The sequence below is a fragment of the Otolemur garnettii genome, unplaced genomic scaffold (assembly GCF_000181295.1).
Source record: "Otolemur garnettii isolate 467f Iridium unplaced genomic scaffold, OtoGar3 scaffold00022, whole genome shotgun sequence".
NCBI classification, from domain to species: domain Eukaryota; kingdom Metazoa; phylum Chordata; class Mammalia; order Primates; family Galagidae; genus Otolemur; species Otolemur garnettii.
In genome coordinates this window covers 19,392,883-19,416,667 of record NW_003852417.1, presented here as the reverse complement: position 1 = coordinate 19,416,667, position 23,785 = coordinate 19,392,883, and the positions used below count along the sequence as shown (strand labels likewise).

The 23,785-nt window shown below is 45.5% G+C and overlaps 1 protein-coding gene across 1 annotated transcript in view; it reads right to left on the bottom strand.

The window, feature by feature from the left end:
* Nucleotides 1–23,785, bottom strand: part of LOC111724356 (phospholipase B1, membrane-associated-like) — a 43,871-nt gene that overhangs the window by 11,924 nt on the left and 8,162 nt on the right. The window contains exons 3-7 of the mRNA XM_023511822.1: nucleotides 10,137–10,198; nucleotides 9,120–9,192; nucleotides 7,888–7,946; nucleotides 2,438–2,478; nucleotides 1,803–1,846 (exon numbers count right to left, since the gene is read on the bottom strand). Of these exons, the coding sequence (XP_023367590.1) occupies nucleotides 1,803–1,846; nucleotides 2,438–2,478; nucleotides 7,888–7,946; nucleotides 9,120–9,192; nucleotides 10,137–10,198 (279 nt within the window). The remainder of the gene's footprint in view (nucleotides 1–1,802; nucleotides 1,847–2,437; nucleotides 2,479–7,887; nucleotides 7,947–9,119; nucleotides 9,193–10,136; nucleotides 10,199–23,785) is intronic.

Genomic DNA, 23,785 nt, shown 5'->3' with positions numbered 1-23,785 from the left:
AACAGCAGTGAACAAAGGGCACAGACCCCAGGGTTGCTGCCCTGGGCTCCCAGGCTTCTGCCACTTACTGACACAAAATCCCGAGAAAATCCATGTACCTCCCTGACACTCAGTGCAAAATGGCCATGGTGGGCAAGACCAGGGGGAGATTTGCAGATTTCTCAGGTCCTGGAGAGTGCTAAAGATCTGGGACTGAAGGACAAGTGAACTGAACCTGGGCCAGCCCACCTAACCCTGAACAGGCCTGGACGGCCCCAGAGCACATTCTCCCAGGAAGACTAGTCGCTCCTGCCCACCCAGCTGCGGCAATGCATCACCACACCCCCTGTCCCCCATTAGGTCTGCCTGAGGGATTGGGCTGTAGGCAGGACCTGTCTCTGAGGGCCTCAGAAGTCTGCTGTTCCTGTGGCCAGGTGGGATTCCTGGCCACTCTATGCTTAAAGAGGGGCTGTCAGGCTTACTCCAGGACGCATGAGGGGGGTGAAAGGAGACGAGCTGAGAAATAAGGCAAAGCAGCATGTGTGGCCTTAGGGTCTAAACTGCGTCCCATCTGCCCAGACGCTTCCAAATGTACCACTTCATTTCTTTTTTCCTGTCATTTAAAGGTAAATAGGGCCAGGCCTAGGCACAGCTGTGACAGCTATCACATGACAGCCTTCCTCTTTCAGAACCCTTTGACTCTTTCCAAGGGGACTCTTCTACCTATGACTTTGGCCGCCACTGTGTGCTTGGCTGTCAGTCAGATCCCGGAGGGCTCTACCTTCCCTGTGGGATCCTGAGTTCGGAGGCAGGGCCAGTATCCTGTTCACCTCTGTCCTTTCCAGAGAGACTAATGGTTCACTTCATGTAAACTCCCTGCTGAACTGCCAGGGCTCCAGCTGCCTCACTTGTCCGTTACTCCAGCTCAGAGAGCACTCACAACTCGGCTCAAGTGATCCTTTTGCCTCAGTTTTTCTGTTTTTAGTAGAGAGGGGTCTCGCTTTTGCTCAGGGTGGTCTTGAACTCGTTAGCTCAAGCAATCCACACCTTGGCCTTTCAGTGTGCTAGGACTACAGTGCTAGAATTAACGGCACCCAGCCCTAGTTCTTGATCTATGAGGACAAGCATAGGAGACTAACATCCCGCTAGGTTAGCTCAGCTGCCTAAGGACTTAGGGGTTTCAGGATGACTTCACAGGGTCATAGGGGATCTTTTATATTAAATATCGAAAACCCCAGATTACATATAGTGTACTTACAGGCACATTCGTGTAGCAAAAGGTCAATGTGTCAACAACAATTATCTCTGAATAGTGGTACTACAGCTATTTTCTTCATTTCATTTTCCTGAATCCAAATGATGTATTTATTTTACAAGTGAGAAAGGATATTACAAAATGAAATGGACTAAAAACTAGGCCCGGGTCCTTTCCTCAGATCGAGGGAAATGAACCATGAATGTTTCCCCCTAATAAAGGGCTACAAGCCCAGCCCTGGGGGGTCTAGGGAGATAGGAGCCTGAGGTCCAGCCACCCCAATTGGCCCCTAACCCCTCTTGCATGTCCCCCAATCTTAACCCAGTGCCTTCTAGCCAGTGGCTTGTCTTTGCTCAGAGACCCTTGGATACATTTCTCGTGCCTTCCATTCAGCCTACGTGACAGTTCCTACTCTGGCCCTTCCTTATCTGTCCTCTCAGGCTCCTCCCCTTTCTCCAGGGCTCTGGTGATAAAGTGGCCAGCTGAGTCCATTCTCTTTATTAACCAGAAGGCTACTGTGTCGGGAAGTGCAGACCGTGTGGAACATGCTGTGAAAACCAGAGCTCACCTGTCATCGCTTCCATGCACGTCTGCTGCGGCCTCTTCTCAGTCCTGCAAGTAGGAGCAAGCACGCAAGTGTCAGATTGCATTTGTCACCTGTCAGCAGCCTTGCTCTTGGCTGTGGTCTGTTTCATAACAAGCTTGGGCCCAGCCTTGCTCTGTTCTGGAACTATCCTTTCTGGAGTCAGAGGCTCCCCTAAAATGGCACCAAAGTAACCAAAATGAGGCAAACAGTTCCCCTGGACCCTCCTCCTTTTCTTCTTCCCCTCTCCCTTAAGTTGACCCACAGCTGGGAGGGGATAACCACCCATGTAGAACTGGCCCTGGCCCAACCCTGAGTCATTCTCTAAGAGCAGAGCAAGGAGACCTGGTGGTGGGAAATAAGAACTCCATCTCTCAGGCCTCCCCACTTCTCTTCCTTATTCCCCAGAGGGGACACAGAGATTCCCAGGCACTGGGGCAAGGGTGTTAGGCCAGGAGGCTGGGTTCTGGTGCCTATTCTGCCACCTGCTCCAAGGGTGGCCTCAAGCAAGGCTCCTAACTTCTCTGGCCCTCAGTCTTCCCTGTCAGTATAGCAAGGAGACAAGATCAGAGCCTCTTGGAGGCTCCTTTCTGCTCCATCTGTGCTTTCTGGATAGTTACCATTTTTGCTTCTCCAGGTCAACCAACTCTGGGTCTGGAGGCTGGAAAAGATGTTCAGTGTTAACTCCCAGCCAGGAAAGGAGACAGAACCTCCTCCGGTGAGACTTCCAGCTGCCTGTAGAATACCCCCTCCCACCTCCATGACCTACATGAGGGAAGAACCTATGGATGCAGAGAAAGACCAAATCTACCCATGTGTGCATTGCAGGGAGAGGACAATGTCTGGCTTCCCCGGTGGCATGTTCGTCAGATGTGGGAGCAACAGAAGGTGGGGTGTTTCCTCAGAGCTTAGATGTGAATGTCCCACAAAGTCATATTAGCTTTACACATAGAAACAAAGGATGATTTTATCCTGACCCTCCAAAATCTAGGATTTGTTTTATCTATTGTTTTTCTCCCCTGACTGGAATGTAAGAGTCTTGAGCTCAGGAAGTTCATCTGTTTCATACTTGACTATATTCCTTGGACCTAAAACTCAAATATTTGTTAAATAAATATTTTGGAATGAGCAAAATCAGTTTCTGATCCCCCATCCCCATCCTTGGCAGAATCCTGGGCAACACAGGACAGTCTCTTTTGGCCAAGTTCCCTAAGTATAGGGCTGGAGGTGAGGCCACGGTCAACCCCTAAAAATCATGTCCCTTGCAAACTCCCAAGGATGCTTAGAATTGCTCCCAGGACATAGAAAATGCACCGCAAATATTAGCTAATGCTAGTAGTATTATTTTGACAGTTTCTGATGCAAATTTTCTCTCAAAATTCCTAGAAGACAGTATCTCAATGTGGTGGTGACAGGCAGACAGCTCTACATACAATGCCTGCCCCAGCCTGCTGCTGCCTCCTTTAAAGAGCCCATCCATCCCACCCACCCAGCCCAAACTCCAGCCCACCTATGCACCTGCGTACACCTCTAGAGCTCTCCAGGTAGAGCAGGTTGACTCTCAAATCCCTCTAACTGGGACAGTGCCCTTTACTCCTTAATAATAGGGACTTTGAAAGGTAAATCTTCCAAGAGGAAGTGACAAGTTAAATAAAAGTCACATGAAAATGGAAGTCAGGGACTGTAAAATAGATGTGAGATAGGTTAGTGATAAGGGGAGCAGACCTCTGGGGCTGTGGTCACCTGGACAGCCTGGTGCCCAACCAAAGGAGGCAGCGCCCATTGGCTTGAGCTGGTGGTTGTCAGAGGAATGAGGACCATGGCTGCCAGCATGAGTTTTCAAGAGCAGCTGGAAATGCAGACATTTATTTGAAATCTGCTGGATTCAATGTTGGCTGCTGATTCAATTAAAGACAGAGTGTGGCTTAGGACCACCAACTTACTGCTTCTTTTAATTAATTGACTGCTAGCAGGTCTTTTCCCCCGGAACAAGCTTGACTGGGGGTAGGGGTGGTGAGGTGGTGAGGTGGTGAGGAGGTGGGAGGGGGGAGAGAATAAGAGGAACCAGGCCAGGAGTGGGGTTTGGGGGAAGAGTCACAGAAAGGGAAGTCTGAGGCAAACCTAGCAAACCCCCACTTCTCCATTTTGCCAGCCACCAGCCATTTCCTCCCTAGTGGCTAAGTGTCTGCCCCATGCTGGTACTATGACCCTGGAGACACGAAGCTTAATAAGATGCAGCTCTACCCTCTGAGAATTTGATAGAGTGGATTGTAACTTCTCTGGCGCATGGAAACATGTCTAGGACAGTTTAAATAAAGACCCTAATCCACAGATAGAATATTGCAGTGTGATCATATTTGATTTTGTATATTCCCATGTGCCTATGTATTGCTATTTACATGTATTGGGGGAGGTATTGAGAGAGAGACAGAGAGAGTTGAGGCAGAGTAATGAGCTGTGAATGGGGTCTTCTATTTTTTATGACGTATACAAATTTTATTTCTTATATTGAACAGGTAGCACAAGTGCTATTTGAAAATAGCTTTTAAAAACATTTACATAACGGATTTTTAAAGTTCTATGAGGAAAAATGGGATTAAACAAGTGCTAGTTATAGTCCCGAATAAGTAATTGCACCTTAGTTACAGAAAGCTCCAGGAACTCAAAGCAAACCTCGGCACTATGGACTTCTTTTTTAAAAACTTACTGTCTTCCGTTATTTTTCCTTGATCAGTTTGCTTCTTTAGACACACACCCTGGCTAAGCTCACAATCACCAGCTATTTCTCAGAACACAGAGAGGAAGAAGGCCTGGCAGGAATGCAGGTTTTATCCTGAAGGTCAAGGTGCCCGTCAGTGTGCTAACAGTGATCTGGGGGCTAGGAGGCCATCCTGACTGAGCTGTCCCTGAGAACGGGAGCTGAGTGACAGGAGCTGTCAAACCTAAATAATTCACAGGCCTGGGAGCTCTTTCAGAGAGGAGACCAAAGGGTGGAAGTCGGTGAGAAACCCGACTCTTTGGTGGAGGTTTCCCTGCCCAGGGTGGAAGAATCCAGGAGTGTGCCCCGCAGGAAGTGTGCCCCACACCCCGCACTCTGGAGTGTAATAGAACTGTGCCCAGAGCCACAGGCTTAGCAAAGCCAACTTGCTATTCAGGGCACAGAACCTCTCTTCTCACTTTTTTTCCTTCTCCCCTTTTATCCCTTTGTCCAGTGGAAATCCTCATCTTCACCCCATCACGTACAGACCACACAGACAGTCACACATGCAACTTTAAAGCCACCAGCGCAGATGGAGGAGAACACAGGCGGGGAAGCTCTCCCTGCTAGCTTTCTTTGGCCCCACGCTCCATTTCCTAAGGTTCAGTCTCTACGTACACGCACCAGTACCTCCTGCTGCACACACTGTTCACAGTTGTAAACAAGGGTAAGGTTGTGGGTCTGGGCAGCTTCACTTGGTGTCCAAAAAGAGTGACAATCACAAACATAGCAGGGCCAACACTTGGCAGGGTGTCTCACACAAATCCCAGAGAGGCGCAAGTTGGTTATTTGAGAAGAGATGAGGGAACAGGCCCAGGATGTCTGGGGCATTGGGCCGGCCAGCCGTGGATTGTCAGGTCGGAGGAAGTGGCCGAGGTTGCAGGGGATACAGGCTGTGGTGGGGACAGAGGAGGATGCTGGGAAGCAAACTTGGGTGGGAGATGGAGTGAGGGGGTCCTGGGGGTGAGAAGAGAGTGTCCTGGTTCAGGTGAGGCAGGGCTCTGAGGCTGAGCAGAGACCTGATAAGGAAAAGCTCTGTCCAGCTGTGGCTGCTGGGGTTGAGAGGCAGCAGGGCTGCGGAGCTCTGCTAAGAAGGGCAGGTGGGATTAGGGGAGCGAAGGCTGCTAGGGAAATGCTGACGTCTGCTCTCCAACCCTCTCCCCTCCAGATGCCTCTTTCTCTGCTCATTCCTCTCTTTCCTCTTTACTTTATTGCTTTCTCTCCCCCTTACTCAGTCGTATAAAATATACCACTTATAATCTATTAACAACAAGCATTTGAAAAGGTGCTCAGCACCACTAATGATAAGGGAAACGCCAATGCAAACCACAAGGAGATGCTGCTGCAGACCCGTCAGGACGGCTACTATTAAAACCAAACCTACCTTAGAAAGTAAGTGTTGGCAAGGATGGGGAGAAATTGCAACCCTTGTGCATGATTGGTGGAAATGTAAACTAGTGCAGCCACTGTGGAAACTATTACGGCAGGGCCTCAAAAATATTCAAAAGAGAATTACCATATGATCTGACAATATCACTTCTGGGTCCACAGGCAAAAGAAATGAAAGCAGGGACTTGAACAGATATTCGTACACCCATGTTCATCGCAGCATTATTTGCAATAGCCAAAAAGTAGTAGCAAGCCAAGTGGCCATTGACAGAAGAGTGAATAATAAAATGTGGTCTGCAAGTATAACTATAGTGGAATATTATTCATCCTTAAAGAGGAAGGACATTCTAGCACCTACTGCAACATGGATGAATCTTGAGGATTCATGCAGAATAAAATCATCTAGTCACCAAAGACAAATACTGTATGCTTTCACTTATATTTGGTATCTAGAATAGCCAAAATCATACAGACAGAAAGTAGAATGGTGGTTCCCAGGGACTGGGGAAAGGGGAGAATGAGGTGTCATTTAATGGGTAGAGAGTTTCAGTTTTGCAAGGTGACAATGTTCTGGAGATTGGTCGCACAACAATGTAAGTATACTTAACATTCATGAACTGTTCACTTAAAATGGCTGAGATGGTGGGGTGGCACCTGTGGCTCAGTGGGTAGGGCACCCGCCCCATGTACCGAGGGTGGCAGGTTCAAACCCAGACCCGGCCAAATTGCAACAAAAAAAAATAGCTGAGTGTTGTGGCTGGTGCCTGTAGTTCTCTACTCAGGAGGCTGAGGCAAGAGAATTACCTAAGCCCGGGGAGTTGGAGGTTGCTGTGAGCTGTGTGACAGCATGGCACTCTATCGAGGGCAATAAAGTGAGACTCTGTCTCTACGGAAAAAAAAAATTAAAAAAATTGCTGAGATGGTAAACTTTACATTATGTATGTATACCATAATTGTAATTTTTTTTAATTTTATTAATATTGCTGTATTTTTAAATTTAGTAAAGAAATTTCTTCATCTTCTAAATAGGAAATTTTAAAGATTACCTTAAAATTCTCTGTGGTTTCTTTTTTGTGTGTTTGTTTGTTTTTTGAGACAGCATCTCACTCTGTTGCCTAGGCTGAAGTGCAATAGACCAATCATAGCTCACTGCAGCCTCAAACTCCTGGGCTCAAGATATCCTCCTGCTTCAGCCTCCCAAATAACTGGGACTACACAGACTCCATGCCCCACTGATTTTCTTTTCCAATTTTTTTTTATAGAAATGGGGTCTCACTATGTTGTTTACTTTTTTTTTGAAATGGACTCTCACTCTGTCACCAAGGGTAGAGTGCTGTGACATCATAGCTCACAGCAACCTCAAATTCCTGGGTTCAAGCAATTCTCCTCAGCCTCCCATGTAGCTGGGACTATAAGCACCCACCATAAAACCCAGCTAGTTTTTCTATTTTTAGTAGAGATGAAGATCTTGCTCTTGCTCCGACTGGTCTCAAATTCCTGGCTTAAGCAATCCACCCACCTCGCCTGGCCTCCCAGAGTGCTGGGATTACAGGCATGAGCCATGGCACCCAGCCTCAGTATGTTGTCTAGGGTAGTCTTGAACTTCTGGCCTTAAGCAATCCTCCCATTGTGTTGAGATTACAGGTGTGAACCATGGTGCCCAGCCTTTGTGTGATCTTTGATGTAATTTATCAATAGATTTAATTTGTTAATGGGAAACTCAAAGTTTCCTCTCCCTGATGTAAAGGGAGGCATTCATTTGATTAAAAAAAAAAAGACTCAACTTCCTGGATTTTAGGGTTTCTCTAATTCATATAATGTTCTCTCCCAAAATGAAATGTTCTGCCTGGTTAGTAGGAGCTCATTCAGAGGATCACTGGTGGTAAACCGTATCTTCTATCCCAAGCTACTTCAAATACTCACAGGTTCCAGGTTGCCAATGGCTGCCACAAATTTAATATCAGAAGGCTTCAGAGAGTGAACTGTGAAGACAAGAACCCATGCAGGAAGGTCAGATCTATATCCCCCACAATGCAGGTCAAGAACGTCAGATGAGAGGGGCAGACCATCCTCAGCCCTGGGACAGCTGCTGAGGTCAAGTATGCTGTGTGTGGGAGTGTGCAGCTCCAGACCATCACTGGGAGCCCTAGAAATCCTGCCCTCAAAGAGACTCACACCACTTTGGAGGCCACACTGTTAACTAGTCTTGGGGTCTCCAGACAGGTGTCCCATGGAAGGTCACCTCATTTTTCCTCTCACTTAGCCCTCTTTTTGCTGCTCACATCCCTCTATCCCACAGCTTTGCATTTCCTGGCTACTATAAAAAAGAGGGCAGCAAAATAAAATTAAAACCACCTGGGGACCAAGAGGATGACTTTAGCTTGAAGACTGCCAGACAGTAGCATCATAGCCTGCGAACGCAGGTAAACATCAGAGGCAAGTTGTATTTTAATAATACACATGGAAGTCTCCCCAGCATTTTTAGAAATTAAGTCTCCCTAGAAACTGCTGACCATACTTCCCTGATCTTGTGGTTGGGGCATTTAAACATAAACCTCTTAAAGAAGCCATTTCCTAAAATATGATTTTTGTTCTCTACCTAAAGTCCTTAAGTAGAATTAAATTAATAACATAATAACAGGTATATTAGTATATGTTATATTAGTAACAGAATAGTAAGAATAACATGCTTAACTGGAAACTGACCCATATTACTCAGCCAGGGAAGAAGACCAGCTCAAGAGCAAAAGTCATGGCATCCAAGTTACTAGACAAACCTAGCCTATTATAGAGAAGAGCGTCTAGAGCTGCCATTGAGGCTATAGCACAGGAATGGGGAAGCTACTGAGTGACCAGGCTCCAACCCACAGCTCCCAGGACACCATCCACCCACAGGGAAGCAAGATCCAGAGATCACCCCGACTCAGGTGAGCCACTGTGGAGCCTTCCTGGTGGTGTCCCTGAGTGGTGTGTCAGGCTATGTTCCTCCATAGAAATGACGGACAAGGAAATCGGGTGGTATGAGGGACTGAGGATGAGAGGGAGAGAAGATCTGAATGGTCAACAGGCGCAAGAGGCGGCGGGCTGGAGCCTCTGCTGGCCACCTCAGAGAGAAGAAACCAGGCTTTTCTCACTCACAGCTGGGGGTTACGTACCTGACTTAGACGGCATATTCAATCCTAGCTTCTTTGGGTTGCATGGGAATGGAAAATTCTTCAGCGTCTTCAACTGAAACCAAACGTTAGAAGCATCAACTGTCTTGTATGGAAATATCACAGGTCCTGAAAACTTGGTGCAAAAATGATCATAAACTTGTTCTATCTAGGCTCAAAATCCAGAAGCAACAATTGTCCGTGGTCATGTTCTGCTAACCCTAAGCCCACTTCACCTCGTAAAAGGGGCCGTGTCTATTGGCAAGGATCTTAACAGATGGCATGTTACCTCAGAGCAGTGGGTGGAGAGGGAGGACAGATGAAGAATAAAAATTAAGCCTTGTGATGACAAAGAAGTCCTGGAAATGGATAGTGGTGATGGATGCACAATAGTGTGAATGTCACTGTATGATATGCCCAAACATGGCTAAAATGGTAGCTTATATGTATTTTGCCACAATAAAAATAAAGAAAGAAAAAATACTATACCTAGACTAAAAACATAATCAATCTCTATACTCCGATAGGGAAAAATGTGTAGTAACTGAGGGGCTTGACTACATCTCACCATCACAAGAAGACACAATTTCTCTTAAATTACTGATTACAGGAAGAGATACAGAATTACTCTCAACTCTTATCTTGGGGATGTTCTGGGAAAAACCTCACCCAGATTCCTTCAGATAATGCACAACATCTGCTTCAAGGTTCACAGAGATAAAGAGCCCATTTATAACCCTTTCTGGACACTTCTGGGAACCACACGCTCAGTCTGCAGGGACAGAGAGCCCCAAATTCCAGGAGATATGGTTACACTCTGCCAGGCAGTTCCACTGTCCCTAAAAGCAGTGGCTCATCCAGCTCATTCTCTTAAGGCCTCAAGGAGGGGCCTGTCAACTTGCATCAAAACTTAGACTGGAAAAAAAAAAACACTTGGATTGACCCACTCAAGGAAAATCCCCCCCTCCCTCCGTGGGTGCATCCACATACACACACATCCTATCAGGGCTAAGTTCTCACCTCTGGCCACCGCTGCCCTTCCAGCATGTTTTTTCCAGGACAGGTATGGCTCTGATTAGTCCCTAAAATAAAGCAAAAATAGTTTAGGTTATTTAGCTGCTATGAACCCCCACCCAAATTTGTACCTTTCACGCCCTTCCTCCCGGCCCCATTATCTATGTACCCAGCTCCATAAAGTCCCTTGTGTTAGGACAGCCCAGATTCTATTTTTCCAATTATCACTTCCATTGTTTGGGACACCACACTTCCTTTAATGCAAACTATTAGGGCAGAATCCCCAGGTTGAAAAGCAAAAGTATTATCTGGGACAGGTCGGCAATAAAACTATCTTAGGCACAGGCTTATCACCACAGATGGCTTTACTGGTTCCTTCGCGAAGGGCAGGACCCTCAAAAGGTAATGTGGGGCACATGACTGTTGTTGTTTTAGGATCTACCACAAAGCAGGGAAGGCAAATAACATTCCAGAATAGTCTGAAGGGTGATGTGATCTTGGGAGAAAGGACTAGTTATGGGATTCCTAGCAGCCACAGCTGTACTAAGTACTTGGACAGGGGCTGTGTCAAGGGCTCTTGCTGAACGTGAGGCAAAGGAGAAATGCAAGGAGGGAAATGACGAAAACACTGTCCTTAACCCACCTTATTTGGGACTTATTTTTAAAAACATTGTTTTAGGGTGGCACCCGTGGCTCAGAGGAGTAGGGTGCTGACTCCATACGCTGGAGGTGGTGGGTTCAAGCCCTACCCTGGCCAAAAACTGAAAAAACAAAACAAAACCAAAAAACCATTGTTTTATTTATTTTTTTTTTTTGAAACAGAGTCTTAAGCTATCCCCCTGGGTAGAGTGCCATGGCATCACAGCTCACAGCAACCTCCAACTCCTGGGCTCAAGCGAGTCTGCCGCCTCCGCCTCCCAAGTAGCTGGACTACAGGCACCCGCCACAACGCCTGGCCATTTTTTGGTTGCAGCCATCATTGTTGTTTGGCAGGCCCGGGCTGGGGATTCGAACCCGCCACCTTAGGTGTATGTGGCTGGCGCCTTAGCCACTTGAGCCACAGGCGCCCAGCCCATTGTTTTATTTTTTAAAAGTATAATTGACTTTCAAAAAGTCAATATATTCGACAATAAATTCAACTCATCTTCAGTGTACAAGGTGATGAGTTTTCCCATTTTTTTTTAACTACACAAATAGCACTTGAAAATTAACAGCACTCTACATTTTTTATAAAAGGAAAAAAATAAACCTCGCCCATAATTGCCACTACTCTGACAATCGAAAGTCCTCTCATTTGTTCATATTCTTGCGACCAGGATCAGGCAGACTTCTCACTCAGCCGCCATCGCTGCGCACTGTTTTGTATCCTGCAAGCTTCTGTTAATGTATCATGAGCATGTGGTTATATAACCCTGATACTCAGTTCAACAGCTACGGGACACACTTGTGACGCTGATGTTTAATCCGAGATGCAGGTGCCTCGCCTCCTCTGACTTCTCCCCACCCAGTCTCTGCCCAGGGTGTACACTTCTCATAAGAGCTTCTCATGCCAGACTCCCAAATGACATCAGTCAGTGCTGAAGGGAAGCCTGACTCGCGGGAGCTGCTTGATTTCTTTTCTCCCCCAGCTTTATACTTTTTGACCCTGAAAATGATTTATCTAGAGTTTCATGAGGAACAACAAACAGACATTTCCATTTTATGCCTGCTGTGAGATCAGGCACTGATTGAGCTTGGGCACGGAATGGATGGCTGTAACCCGCCTCCAGACCTCACCACCCTTCTGAAATTCCCAGAAGCAAGCTTTCTGGGTAGAGAGTCACATGATAGGAAGGTGTAGATGGCACAGAATCCTGGAAAAGGCCCCAGTGCAGGGTTTATAACTGGGGGAAGGGGGGGTAAGTTAGGGGGACCGGTGCATGAGGCCACACAGGCACACGGCAGCCACAAATGCCAGGCTGGTCTGTGAGCAACAGAGAGCGACAACCCCAGTCTTTGAAGAGCTGATTCTAAGATATATTTTAAGATGATTGTCACTCTGGGAATAGTGAGATAGAGGAGTCAGCAGGCAGAGATTTGGAACTATTTTGGCAAAATTCTTTCTAAGCCAGGATAAAAATGTAGATGGTAGCCAACACTTATATTCAGCTTCTATGTTCCAGGCCCTGTTTTAAGTACTTATGTGAAAATAATTCATTTAATCTTCACAACAATTTTATGAGATAAACACCATCATACCCACTTTACAGGTGGGAAACCAAGGCCCAGAAAGGTTAAGTGGCATTTTTTTAAAGGTGCTACAGCTAACTAAATGGCTGGATTTGGGAATGGGCAGCCTGGCTCTTCTGGCTCCATGGGCCACTCTTGTAACCAACAAGTATAAGCCATGCGCCCAAGATCTAGACCAGGGGCAGCAAACGTTCTCTATTCGGGGCAGATAGTTAATATTTAGGTTTTGAAGACCATAAAGTCTTGTCAGGACTACCCAACTCTGCTGCTATTTTGTGAAAGCAGCCGTCGACAGTACGTAACAACTTTATTCAGGGAAACTAAAATCTGAACGCCATAGCATTTTTGTATATCATGAAATATTCTTTTTATTTTTTTCAACCCTTAAAAAATGTAGAAACCCTTGCAGATATTAACAAACCGATACTAAAGTTTATATAAAGAGGCCAGCGATTCAGAAAGCCACCACGATACTGAAGGAGAACAAGGTCAGAGGGCCAATATCACCTGGCTTCACAATTTGCTATAAAAGGTACAGTATCAAGACAGTGTGGCATTAGCAACAGAATAAAACAATACAGCCATGGAACAGAGAGCCCAGAAATAGACCCCCATAAATATAGTTGGCCAATCTTTGACAAAGGAGCAAAGGCAATATGACAGAGAAAAGATAACCTTGTCAACACACGGTATCCACGTTCAAAAAACAAAGAATCTAAAAATGTAAAAATTGTTCTTAGCTCATGGATCATACCAAACTGGTCAGCAGGCTAGATCTGGCTCACAGGCCAGAGTATGGTAAATGACCCCTGATCTAGCCTGGTACTGAGAAGAGGTTATCAAGGTGAAATGGAAGGGTGGCATCTCTGGTGATGAGCAATAGACTTTAGCCGCAGGGCTTCCAGGTGGGGAGCTGGGGATCCACCTCTAGGTTACCAGGCTGAGTGCTGCTGTAGCTCCTCCCTGAGCTTTGCGGGACCTTCACAGGGGGAGGAACACAGCTGCTGGACACCAAATCTCCCCTGATCTTTGATGTGTGGTTCAGTACATCTTGTAGTTTTCTAGGCTTTAAGCCCAGGAGAAATAAAAGAGTTACTCTTCAGAGAAAGCTTTTGGGTTTTTGTGTTGTTTTGGTTTTAGAGATAGGGTCTCACTCTGTCACCCAGACTGGAGTGCAGTGATGCAATCACAGTTCATTGTAATCTCCAACCCTGGCCTCAAGCAATTGTCTTGCCTCAGCTTCCTAAAGTGCTGGGATTACAGACATGAACCACTGTACCTGGCTGGGATCTCTCCCTTTCTTTTCTTTTCTTTCTTTTCTCTCTCTCTTTCTGACAGAATCTTGCTCTGTCACCCACACTACAGTATGGTGACATCATCATAGCTCAGTATAACTTCAAACTCGTGGACTCAAGCAATCCTCCAGCCTCAGCCTCCTGAGTAGCTGGGATATGCCACTATATCCGGGTAATGCGTCTATGTTTAGTAAATATAGCATCTTGCTCTTGATCAGGCTGGTATCAAACCCCTGACCTAAAGCAATCCTCCTGCCTCAGCTTCCCAGAGCGCTAGGATTACAGGCCTGAGCCACCTCACCCAGCCCCTTTGCTATACGTAATTTTGTAAAAAGGATTTTTATGACAGCTAATACACTCAGTACTCTATAAAGCTTTAAAAATTGAAAGAAAAATAAGCAGAAAAGCTAACCCAGTGGCTGTGCAAAGTATACAGTAAAATATGTTAATTATGATGAAAAGTGCTCTTGTTTCATTATCAAACAACCCAGGGAGGAAGATATCATTATTATAATAATTTTATAGCAGCCAATGTTAAAATTCTTTAGGGAGTTGAGGCTGGGTTGAGAAAATCTATCTGCTGACTAGATGATGAAAGGGCTTAATGGGGCTCAAAAGAGGCTGTTTTTGAAGATGACAGGTGGCTTCCCACATCTTTCTTGTGAATATTATGAAACCTTCTGGGCCATATACTTTTTCTACTCAGACGTTCTATTACGCACCCCAGAATTCTCTGTGCATGTATGTGTATCTGTCCAGAGTCATAAAGGCAGCAAAGACATAAGGAGTCAAAACCTTAGAAAGAAGGGAAGTGCAGAGAGTGAGTCTCACATCTGCTACTGTTTTAGCCTTGAAGCATTTGTCAAATCCAGGACAACAGAAAGCAGCAGCGGAGATGCTGAGATGCTGTGCAGAGCTGTAGGCAGTCTCACGAAACTAGGGGTTGGGGGATGGAACAGTATAGTTCAGCATCCATCAGAGAGGAACTGGTAAACATCCCAGGATTTCAGTTGGAACTTAAAAGAGCTAGACCCACTGAGTTAGGATAAACTGGAAATAGACCAACCTGCAAAAAGACTAAAGCCCAGACTTGAATCACTTTGATTCCTGATTAGACTACGGTGAGTAGCTCCTACCTACCTGCCTGCCAAAAGCTGAAGTAAAGAAGGAAATACTACCAGAGCACAAAATGGCTGTTTTTCACATGCCATGCCCATCTTTCACCTTTTTAAACCAGGAGAAAACACTAATTAAACCAAAACCAAGAGAAAATAAAAAACACATAACAGACAGCATATCAGTGAAAAAATGGTGGACTATTATGGGAATAAATGGGAGAAATCCATGACTCTGCTAGCTCCAGTTTTATCCCAGATGAGGCAAGAGGCAGACCAATGCAAAGGACTGAGATTTGCTCATCACATATGCCTGAACAACTAGAAATCTAGGTATGTACGGAGAAGCCCTGAAAGAGCCACGTGTAAAATTAAAGCAGAGAGAGATGTAACTGTTCATCTGAACACTGTAACTGTTCATTCCCCAGCCTACACACACATATCAAGCAATAGAAGCTTACAGGCTCAACGTGTCTGTGTAAGTACAACCTCTGTTCAAATTATTGACTGACCACTAAACTATATGGAGCCTGGGATGAATCCTAGGAATGCTATAAAAAACTGAGCAAAGACGTTGGTGGCTGCATACCATGTGGGAGACAGATTTCACAGTTTAAGACCAGGCAACTGACAACCCTCAGAAAAATATAATAGAATCCAGGAGTGCTACATTTTATTTAGCATGTCCCATTTTCGAATAAAAGTTACCAGTCATGCCATGAAATTGAAAAATGAGTCCTATATGCAGGGAGAAAGCGGTCAGTGCAAATTGACTCTGAATTGGCCCAGACACTGGATGTTGCAGACAAAGTCTTCAAAGCAGCTATTAGATATGTTCAACGAATTAAAGAAAAACATGAAGACAATGAGAACCAATAGAAACTACACAAAATGGAAATTCCGGAGTTGAAAAGTACAATCACTGAAATGAAAGATAGATAAGCTTGGCAGCAGGCTTGAGAGGGCAGAAGAAAGATAGATCAAAATAAAATACATATCTAAAAAATGCAGAAGAAAAAAGTTTGAATAAAAATAAACAGAGCCACAGAGATTTGTGAGCATATAAACATGTATGTTATATGAGCCCCAGAAGAAATGGGAGTGGGGGAGAGGGAGGGAAAGAGAGAAAGAGAAGCAGAAACAGATTAAGAGATCATGGTTAAACACTGCCCACATTTGATGAAAACCATTAAACCATGGATCAAAGACACTGAAAAACTTTAGGGTAAACACAAAGAAAATCTTACTTAGACACATGAACTATAATAGTCTATGTGTCTAGGTATATACTTCTAAAACAAAGACAAAAATTTGAAAGCAGAATGACTGTTCTTTGTGTACAAGAGACCAACATTACGATTGATGGCTGAGTTCTCATCAGAAACCATGCAGGACAAAAGGCAGTGTATTGACCTATACAAAACGCTAAAAGGGAAATGATCCCAAATGTAAGCAGGGAGATGTAAAAAGGAATAAAGTATAGAAAGGGTAAAGATATAGGTAAATCCAAAATGATATTTACTGTCCACAACAGAGACTAAACTATGGCCTATAGGTCAAACCTGCCCACAGCCTATTTTCATATGGCCCCTTAGATAAGAATAGTTTTTGGTTTTTGTTTTTTTGTGGTTTTTGGCCAGGGCTGGGTTGAACCCGCCACCTCCAGCATATGGGGCCGGTGCCCCACTCTTTTGAGCCACAGGTGCCACCCAGATAAGAATGGTTTTTATATTTTAAAATGGTTATTTAAAAAACACAAAGAAGAGATAGAGAATATATATGACCCACAAATTCTCCAATGCTCACCGTCTTGCCCTTTTCAGAAAAAAGGTTTCTAATCCTAATATAAATAAAAATAATACATTGTAGAGGGTAAGATACGTGAAACAAATTGCTGTGTGGGCAGATATGGATAGAATTAAACTGTTATAATATTTTCCCCTTATCTGAGAAGTGGTAAAAACACTGACTTACATTAGAATCGAATAAGTCAAGGGTACATGTGGTAGTCTTACAAATCAATAATAATAAAAATCGTATAATCAGGAAACTAATGTTGGGCGGGGGTGGGGGGGTGGGTAGAACTGAAACAATAAAAACAATCCAAAAGGAGAGAAGGAGAACAGAACAGGTAAGGCACATTGAAACATAAAATAAATTCTGTTTAAACACAGCTGGGAAGACCAGGGTACAGCAACTGAGGAGGGTGCATGAGAACTTCCTTCAGGATCTGCACGGCTGGACATCAAGGGGCCCCGCCTGGTTCCATGTGTCCCCCAAACCAGGACTGGGCTGGTGGAGACAGGCTGCCCTCAGTAGAACGGTCAGAGCTACATAGACAGGAACAGGCTGCCCAAGGCACTGGTGTAAGCAGAGGGTGGTGACAGTGGTGAACACAGGGTGCACACACCAAGCAGAGGGGAGCTTGGGAACCTTAGTCTTCTCACCCTCTCCAAGCCTCAGTTTCCTTCCCTATGAGGTAAGCTGGATAATCCCTGCCTCACGGAGTTGCTGTGAGGATTAAATGCATGCAAATGCGTGGCACAGGGTCTGACTCACGGCAAGGATGTGACAATTGGGATTTATAATTATTATAATTTCAGCATCAGAGAGGTGTTTGGTATAGGCCCTTTCAGATCCTTCCAGATTCAGTACTCTGGGATTGAGTAATTAAGTGTTCAGGAGCTCGTGTTTTTAACTCGATGATGTGAATCAGCCATGATAATTTCTCTGGAGTGTCACAAAGAGGCTGTGCCTGGACTGTAGACATTAGGTGCCCAGACCTGAAGACCCAGATGGAAACTTACCGCCCCTCAGTGCTGTCCCTACTGACTTGGAGTGACTTGACTAACTCCCATTCTCTGCTTCCTACCAAGTAGGTGGGAAGAAAAATTCTTGCCTGTTCCCACAGCCCCCAAGGTGTTGTGAAGGAAATTGTGAAACATCTGCAGCATGATTGAACCCCAACCATGGACCCCAAGATAACTTTTCCCTTTGGGAAGGTTGTTTTAACATTAAGCTCACGGATCTATGAAGGGCTTTGAGCGCTTTGAAAAATTCCCATTTCACTAAGGTCAATAAGGAAAGAAAACAAGTATTTTTCCACCCTGACGGGAATGGAAGAGGAAAACATTTGTGCGTGCTCTGAGAAACGGATTTGGCTGCGATCAGTCATCCTGATCACTGTCCCAGAGCGGTGATCACTGGGCCTGGAACTGACAAAGGGCTACTCGAGCATCAGGCTTTGGCTAGGGAAACTCACACGTGCTTCTCCCTCAGGGAAGCACCTTCTAAAGCAGAGGTCTCAACCCATCACCTACTGCCCAGCCCCCGACACAGAGATTCAGATCTGACTGCCTGGGGTGAGGGCTGGCTACCCTGGGTGTCAGCAGTTTTTAAAAAGTCCCTCCAGGAATGTTCTAGTGCTTCCAAAGTCAAGAGCCTGACTACTAGGAAACCCAATGTGCATTAGTGCAACAGCTGGCTAGAGGTGGGTGGGGTGATTCCAAAGGCAAAACTAGAGCAGTGAGTGCTCCTTTAATTTACAGACTTCTTTGATGTTTGTCTACCATGTCCGGAGCACCATTTTCCAGCCCTGTCCCTTCCTTCAGGGCAGAAAGCCATTCTGTAACCTTGATCAAGCACTTAATCTCTCTGAACCTTGATTTCCTCATCCATAAAATGGGAACAAGACTAGCTTCCCTGCCTTTTCATGGGGTTGTCGAGAGGATTAGAGAACAGGGAAGGGCTGTGTCAGTAGGGGAGAACTGTACACATGTGAGAGGGGACTTGTGCCCCTGGATGAAAGGGCGGAGCATCCCCTGGGCAGCATCCCCTGGGCTGTTAAGGCCAACACATGGGGAACTGAGGTCACTCTTTGGTGAAAAGTAAAGTCTTGGGGTTTTTGAGACGTGTAATGCCCTCATGCAACCCTAAAGGTAAGAAGATGCAGGGTTTAGACCTTCTTGGCATTTTTACAGGCTTGGAGAGGCCATAAGCACACACAGACCACTCCCAGCAAGGGAAGGACAGGCCTCAAACCAGCACTGCCTTCCACTAAGCCCTGAGCGGGAAGGGGAGGCCGGAGTCAGCCTGTGCCACCCCTGTGCTGTTTTGGACCATAGGCAGGTCCTCTGGAGGACAAAGTGCTGCACAGGTGATTGTAAGTAGGCGCTCCGTGCAGCACACAGCCTCCTCCACACACAAGGCCTGGAGGATGTTGCTGTGAACCTGGGAGCAGGCACTGCATGTGAACAGCCGAGGAGATCGAGTCAGAAAACCAGGATCCAGGCCTGGCTGGCTGCTCTGGGTGGTCTGAGAAGCTCAGGACATCAGCACAGTGTCCTGTCAGCAGGATTTGGGGGCAGTCATGTGTCACAATCAATGGAAGGTGACACCAAGGACCAGAGAACCTTTCTGGAGTATCTGGGTTAGCCTCTGAGTTCTAAAATGGCTGTGATGGGCAAGTCTTTGAGATCATCTTATTCAATACTTCAGAAAAACTGAACTCCAGAGAGGTTAGCAAACTTTCCCAAGACCATTCAGCAAGTTACTAACTGGGCCGTGTACAGAACTTGATTCTCCTTAAGCCAGCCTGGTATGCTTCCTTGAGACCAAAGTCTTTTCAAAAGGAGGTTATAGGAAGGGTTATTACAAGTGCTGTGTCCTACCCTGAGTTCCCAGAATGGGGAAATGAATTCTTCTGCCACGTTTGTGTCTGGTATTTTCAGCTGCCCTCTTACCATCAGTCCTTCTAGGTTTCCCATCAGGCTGGCCAAAGAATGATTAAGGATTAACAGTGTCATAGCCTTTGGGTAGACACAACCTCCAGTCCGAGGAGATAACAGAAACCATTAGAGATGGTTTGAAAAGTCCCAAACCATGATTCTCTCCTCAGTGTCCTATGCTGATGTGCACAGGGAGACCCTACCATCTGTCCCATGTTCTGGGCAGAGACACATGTACCCTCCTGTCACCCATAGATATCCAATATCGTATACCCTGCACCCTAAGAGACAGAAACAGTCTTGACAGGATGTATTCAAAGCTGACTTTCAGTTTGGGGACAAGGGAATTCTTTACTTATGGATCAGCGTCCTCAATTTTCTCGTGGGGATTGCACAGTGAAGATGTGTCACTGTTCATGTGTTGAAAGTTCCTGTGTTGAAAACTCCATCCCCAATGCGGAGGTGTTGGAAGGCTGGACTCCGGTGGGTCCTGTTAGAGGTGCTTAGGTCATGAGGCCTCTGCCTTCATGAATGAATCAATGCCATTATCCTGAGAATGAGTTCATCACAAAAGGGAAGGGTCTGGTGCCCTTCTGTCTCTCTCTCACCCTCACTTGCCCGTCTGCCTTCTGCCACCGGATGACACAGCAAGAATGCCCTCGCCACACGCCTGCCCCTCAGACTTCCCAGCCAGGGCAGGTTCCAAAGCCCGGACTCCTCCTGTCCTAATAACCTCTGCAATCCTGGGAGCTCCAGCTTTGCCTCAGCCATCCCCAGCCAGAACTTTAAAGGGGAACCAGGCTGCCCCAGAGCTGCACGGGGGCGGGCATGACAATCAGTGAGCTCAACCGGAGGGATGTCAAGGAGGCCTCAGTTCTCCTTGTCAGAAAGCTCTCCTCCAGAGGCCACTGGGAACGCGTGATGTGAAGGAGCGAAGGCTTCAGACCTTTGTTTCTCATCACATGCAAGAGTCCAAGAGGAACTGGTGGCCCAAGGCAGGAGACAGGCACTCTCTGCTGAGTCCAGCATACCCCCTATGAGCCAGGAGTCTGCTCTCCCACGTGCGGCCTCTTTTGACTCATGGCCTTTTATGTCTGAAGCTTAAGACTCATCCTGCCTGAAACACCACTCGCATCATGCCACTCCCTGCTGAGGAACATTTTATAGCTCCCCATGTCCCACTATAAGTCCAAATCCTAGACTTGGCTGTATGACCGTGGGCAGGCCAATTTTTGTAATGTACAATAAAAGATTTGGATCATTCTAGAAGTCTCTTGAAGCCAACATGCCCTCTGATAATCTCTATTATTCTGCTTGCACTGGGATTTAATCATCTCACTTTATCTAGCCCCTCACCTCCCCTAACACCAGCCCTGCACTCAGGTCCAGCGGTCTGCTCCACTAACTCATCCCGCCGAGCCCACTCTGCCTCTGGGTGTGCCGTCCCCTCCCCCAGCGTTCCTTCTGTGCCTTTGCGTGTATCTTAATCCCACTCACCCTTCTGTGCGCAACTGAGTTTCACCTCCCACGTAAGACTTCTCCAGCCCACGTTCCTCTCTCAGTTCTCTGAATCCTGTTGCTTTTATTACAGCTACGTGCACCTATTTTGGTGCTTAATTCTTCTCCAGTGATTTCATGCAAATTCATTCTCTCTCCCCAGAGGGCTCCTTACATTTGGTTCAGCCTAACTTGGGGTGTTAGCAGGGTGCTCAGTTAACTGAGGATAGCAAAAATGCAACTTGATGAAAATGGTGATTGACAAGAAAGTCCTAAAAATCCACACGGCACAGATGACATTCCAGGAAAAGAGAACTTCTGAGCCCCCAGAGAGAATCCCTTCCTGTGTCTGCTGCTCAGAGCAGGACTTTGGAAGTATACTGTGAGTTGGAGCTGGGGTGGGCAGTGGGGAATGAGGCATGGGGTGCACACCAGAGTCCCCAGGATGGTTCTGCCACCAACTGCATGTGTGACCTGAGCACCACGCTCCCCTCTCACACCTATAATTTGAAGGAATCGAGCCACCACAAGTTCTTATATCTCTCTCCACTCTTATTGGCAAAGATAGTATTTCTAGAAGGCTAGAAAAAACTTCATCCAGGAATGGAGAGGAAACCATCCTTTAGGTAGGACACTGCGCTTTTGCAAAACAAATGCTATCCAGCTTTACTTGTCTTAGTGATGAAAAGTGGCCCTTTCCTCACACAGTGAGCTCACCCACCCCCATCTTTGTCTTTGCTTTGACAGGCCCTGTCATGGGCACATTACCAAGGCAACAAGTTTCCCCCTCCCCCCACAGGCATGACAGTCTCCTAGCGAACTTCTGACTCATTTGAGGAAAATAAAATTCTAGCAGAAATTGCATTGTCTTATATTAGATACAGTGACTTCTTGCCACTTGCAATTTTGAGATAATGTTTCATCTTTATAAGCTAAAACTTGCAAAGCAGCAATCTATTTTCATGGGTGTTGTTTAAGTGTGTTTAAAGTTCAAATGAGAGTCCAGTTTTGGTTCTTTCTCCCCTTGGGCTCTCTTATAACCAGGGTGGTCTCAAAGGCACTAGCCTTAGACTCAGGCTCAGGACTGAACTTTGGCTCCCATACTTAATAGCTGAATGGCTCTGGGCAAGTTACTTAACTTCTCAGTTTTCTCATCTGTAAAATGGGAATAATAGCACTGGCCATCTAAAAGGAATGAGGTCATTTGTGCATAGTGCTCAGCTTGGGGCTTGACTATTCCAGGGAACCTCATACAAGTTTAGTTTGCAATTACCTCAAGTGGGAATCTCCCAGTGCCTTGACAGGATAAAGACTTACATCTTTTCTGAAGACATTCACTCTTATCCCAGGCCTCAGAGAATCTCATAAGTAAATTTTCAAGGAGTTCAAGCAACATCCAGTAAAAAAATTACCAAATATAGTACATAAAGAAGCAAGATACCTGTGAGCAAGAACTTCCAGGAAGGGCTCAGTGCCTATAGCTCAGCAGCTAGGGCGCCAGCCACATACACTGGAGCTGGTGGGTTCAAACCCAGCCCAGGCCTGCCAAACAACAATGACAATTACAGCAAAAAAATAGCCAGGCATTGTGGTGGGTGCTTAGAGTCCCAGCTACTTGGGAGGCTGAATCAAGAGAATTGCTTAAGCCCAAGAGTTTGAGGTTGCACTCTACTGAGGGTGACATAGTAAGACTCTGTCTCAAAAAAAAAAAGAACTAGCAGAAACAATTGAGACAGAGGTGTCCAACCTGAGGCCCATGGGCCCTACGCTGACTGATTTTCTGAGGACTTTTTTCCTTATCTGTGATATCACAAAAAATATGCATATGTATACATTTTTTTTTTTTTTGCTAATCAGCTTTCATTAGTATTTATGTGTTTAGTGTATGGTTCAAGATAACTCTTATTCTTCCAATGTGTGTCAGAGAAAAAAAAAAAGGTTGGACGTCTCTACATGAGCAGAAACAGACCATAAAGACTTTGAATATTGAATTTATCAGGCAAAAATTATAAAATCACTATGTTTTAATAAAATAAAACAAATACATTTGGGGGAACCTAACAATGTTTTAATAAATGCAAATGTGATAAAGAGCAAATACAAGTTAAATTTGAAAAATAAAGATTTTCAAAATCTTCAATGATCTGGTTTAACAGCAAATTAGACACAACTGAAAGAATGAAGAAGCCAGAAGATGGATCATAACAGATGACTGAGAATGTGGTATAGACGAGCAAACAGATGTTAGAGCCAGGAGAGAGGTGAAGAGACGTGGTACGTGAAGTGAGAAAGGCAAACATTTCGTTGACATTCAGAAGATAGATAGAAATGCAGAGTAGAGGCAACATTTCAAGGGATATTGCCTGAGAAGTTTTCAAAACGGATGACGCTATGGAGCCACAGATTCAGTAGACGTTAAAAACGCCAAGCAAGATACATTTACATAAATCAATGAACTAGGAAAAAAATACAATATTGACTGTGATATAGGAGAATCTCCATAGTCAACCACCTCCCTACACTGACCCCTTCCTTCAGTTGCTTAATTGACATAGACCAGACATGTACCATAGTATGTATCAGTACAGCAGGCCTAGTTCCTCAGGTTACCCACTTCCATATGTTGACAAGTCTGTTACATTCCCTTGGGTGTTCAACTTACAGAGTCTACTGTGTATTTTTCCAAGGATAACCATAGCATTGCTTCCCATTCTGCATGGTCTTTTTTTTTTATTTTTTTTTTTTTAATTTTTTGCAGTTTTGGGCCAGAGCTGGGCTTGAACCCACCACCT